Source organism: Diachasma alloeum, unplaced genomic scaffold, assembly GCF_001412515.2.
Source record: "Diachasma alloeum isolate Michigan unplaced genomic scaffold, Dall2.0 Dall_scaffold_00302, whole genome shotgun sequence".
Taxonomy (NCBI): domain Eukaryota; kingdom Metazoa; phylum Arthropoda; class Insecta; order Hymenoptera; family Braconidae; genus Diachasma; species Diachasma alloeum.
In genome coordinates, this window is record NW_021680441.1 from 975915 (window position 1) to 979298 (window position 3384).

The 3384-nt window shown below is 39.3% G+C and overlaps 1 protein-coding gene across 3 annotated transcripts in view; it reads right to left on the reverse strand.

Annotated features, from left to right (window-relative positions):
• LOC107039678 (transmembrane and coiled-coil domain-containing protein 4) overlaps positions 1–3059 on the reverse strand; it is an 8238-nt gene extending 5179 nt beyond the window's left edge. Inside the window, exons 1-4 of one of the 3 annotated variants that reach the window (XM_015259435.2) lie at positions 2847–3059; positions 1764–2063; positions 1511–1522; positions 1004–1136 (exon numbers count right to left, since the gene is read on the reverse strand). In XM_015259435.2, coding sequence (XP_015114921.1) covers positions 1004–1136; positions 1511–1522; positions 1764–2063; positions 2847–2883 — 482 coding nt within the window. In that variant the 5' untranslated portion in view covers positions 2884–3059. Of the gene's footprint in view, positions 1–1003; positions 1137–1510; positions 1523–1763; positions 2064–2354; positions 2401–2846 lie in introns of those variants that run through there. The other 2 variants (XM_015259437.2, XM_015259436.2) reach the window with 2 other exon arrangements.
• Between the last annotated feature and the right edge of the window lie 325 nt (positions 3060–3384).

Genomic DNA, 3384 nt, shown 5'->3' on the forward strand with positions numbered 1-3384 from the left:
AAAAAACATTTTTTCACGAGTTACGAACTAGTATATTTCGTTACGAGTGCGGAAAAGAGTTTTTTGACTCGTGCGAGGCTTATAGCACGAGCCGAAGGCGAGTGATATAATCCCACGAGCCAAAAAACACTTTTCCCATGAGTCTCGAACGATATTTTTCATCACAATGTGCGGAAAAGGGACGTTTTAGGCACGCGAAGCGTGCCTAAAAAGTTACTTTTTCGCACAGCGTGATGCAAAATATTTTTCATCACAATGTGGCGGAAATTGGACTTTTAGGCACACGGAGCGTGCCGAAAAGTTCACTTTTCGTCACAGCGTGATGAAATAGTATATTTCGTACCGAGTGCAAAAAACTGTTTTTTGGCGAGTGGGAGGTTTTGCCACTCGCCTTCGGCTCGTGATATAATCCCACGAGCTAAAAAACATTTTTTCACGAGTTACGAACAATATTTTTCATCACAATGTGGCGGAAATTGGACTTTTAGGCACGCGGAGCGTGCCGAAAAGTTCACTTTTCGTCACAGCGTGATGAAATAGTATATTTCGTAACGAGTGCAAAAAAGTGTTTTTTGGCGAGTGGGAGGTTTATATCACGAGCCGAAGGCGAGTGATATCATCCCACGAGCTAAAAAACATTTTTTCACGAGTTACGAACTAGTATATTTCGTTACGAGTGCGGAAAAGTTTTTTGACTCGTGGGAGGCTTATAGCACGAGCCGAAGGCGAGTGATATAATCCCACGAGCCAAAAAACACTTTTCCCATGAGTCTCGAACGATATTTTTCATCACAATGTGCGGAAAAGGGACGTTTTAGGCACGCGAAGCGTGCCTAAAAAGTTACTTTTTCGCACAGCGTGATGCAAAATATTTTTCATCACAATGTGGCAGAAATTGGACTTTTAGGCACGCGGAGCCTGCCGAAAAGTTCACTTTTCGTCACAGCGTGATGAAAAATATGTTATCGTTCGGAGGGATTTTATTTGTTTTAGGAGTTCTCACTCTGTTTGCGAGGGCTCTTCGTCATTGAGCATCGACACCAGCGAGTGCTCGTAGAGTTCAACCAGATCGAACGGCACAGCAAACGTGTCAGCAAGCTTTCTCACTAGCACTCGCTGTCGGGCATCATATTCGCCTGGAAGCAGTCGTTTGATGGAGATTTCCAGGAAAAAATTTCACAGCAAAATGTAGCGAATTTGGGAAAAAATACTGTGGAATTTCTGGTGAAAATTCCACTAGTTTTCGGTCGCTTCGATTGAAAAGAAAATCTCCAGTACAAACTATTTTCTACAGGAATTCCTCCACTCAAATTATCAAGAAGAAAAAACTTGGAAAGTTTGAGCTGAGGATTTTTTATCGAAAATAGTTCAATTTTCTACCGAATTCGCTGGGTTTTCATATCCAATTTTTTTCTACGTAAATGTGTGCTAGTGTGGATAGAGGATGATTGTCTACTCTACTGTAGCATTCGGTGATGAGGTTCTATTCTACTCGGAATTCGATAATTACCTGATGCAATTCCTGGCAATATAGAGCATCAAAAACATTCATTTTCATCTTTGAAAGTGGAAACTGCTTTCAGAATGGGATGTACAGTTATTATTGAGTAGAGTGAGGACAAATCATTTGAAGTTTCCCAACGAAGAGTGTTTTTTTTTCTAATTTAACATGAAATTACGAGGCATGATGGTGAATTTTCAATGAGACCCTCATTCTCCTCGCAACACTGTTCATCCCCGAGGCCTTTCGTTCATGAACTCACCACTCTGAACAGCAATGAAAACAGTTAACTGGATCACCAGGATCCCTCGGCCATCAATACCGGGCTCACCGAGCAACAACGGTACGTATGGCTCAGTTGTCTGACCAGAGTCGCCCCTCAGTAAAATCATCATAACACTCTCCTGGGCCTCCTTAACACGAAAATATCTGCACAAGGATTTCATGTATGTCTCGTTGAACTCAGCATTGCAATCCCCTGGAAACAACTCCCCCAGGGAGATGCTGCATAAAGACAGGTATGCGTAGACTCCACAATCCGTCATTTGCAATGGGGAATTTCCTGGAAAATAAAGAGAAGAGATGGGAAATCAGTAGCGGAGGGGTAAAACGATTCAGCTCTTGGCTGAATTTTCGACGAATATCTCCGAATCTAAGGGAGACAGCGAAATTTTCGTAATGACCTTTTTTGTAGAGCGAATTGAGAGCTACAAAAAAGGTCATGAGGAGAATTTTCCTAGCTGTCTTAATTTCCGAGATATTCGTTGACAACTGACCAGTAGTCAAAATTGACATGAACGGTTTTACAGCTTCGCTACTGCATTAAGGAACAAGAAAAAGAATTAAATCTCACACACGTTTCATGACATTCTACTACATTTCCAGAGAAAATTTGAAGATCGAAAAGAACAGAAAATTGGAAAATAGTAATAGGGGAGGGTGGGGTAAAACGGACACTAGACTTTTTTTAAATTATTCATAACTCAGAAACAAATTGATCAATTGAGGTCAATTTAGGCTCGTCACAAAGGGAAAAAATTGTTCTTTGCAGGGGAGGGTAGGGTAAAATGGACATTTTTGACTTTTTAAAAAATATTCGTAAGTCAGAAACAGATTTATCAATTGAACTCTGTCCAAGCTCATCACAAAGAGGAATCATTGTTTTTCAATTGAAAAATAAAATTCTTCCATTTCATGAACAATTCAACACGTCATAAATATTTCAAAAAAAGTCAAAAGTGTCCGTTTTACCCCAATCTCCCCTACTAAATGAATAAACTGTGGAATAAATATGATAAAACGAAGGTGATCACACATTAATTAATGATAATGACCGCTTGTTTACCTCTTCTACTGTCATCATTGGTCGCCAGCTGTTCCATGATGCTCACAAAATAACCCAATAGTCAACATAAATCCTCAAAATTCATTAGACTACAGATGAGATTGAAAAATTAGTCATTACTCTCCCCCATCATTTCCGCTAGCATTATCACGTAATCATCTTGATAATTGCGATAATTTTCATCATGTGACACAACGGAGTACTGATACTTCACAGGTTATGCCAACGGTGACTCATGTTCCGCTACATAAATATGTCTTTTGGATGGAGGGGCGCGGAAAATAATTTCCAACTTTTTTCCAGTTTTTTGAATATAAATTGAGAAAATTATACACAGTGATAAATATTTTACGCACGTTATATTTTATCATCGTTGTGTTTCTCGTTTTTATCAATCGACTTTCATTTTATCAATAATTTTTCATTGATTCTATCAATATTTTTCACTGACACTATTCGGTGACATCATAGAGCCGATCGATTTTCCCGATGATCTGATCCGATTAGAGTCTCCAAAATTCGGTGGTATTTTTGGTTT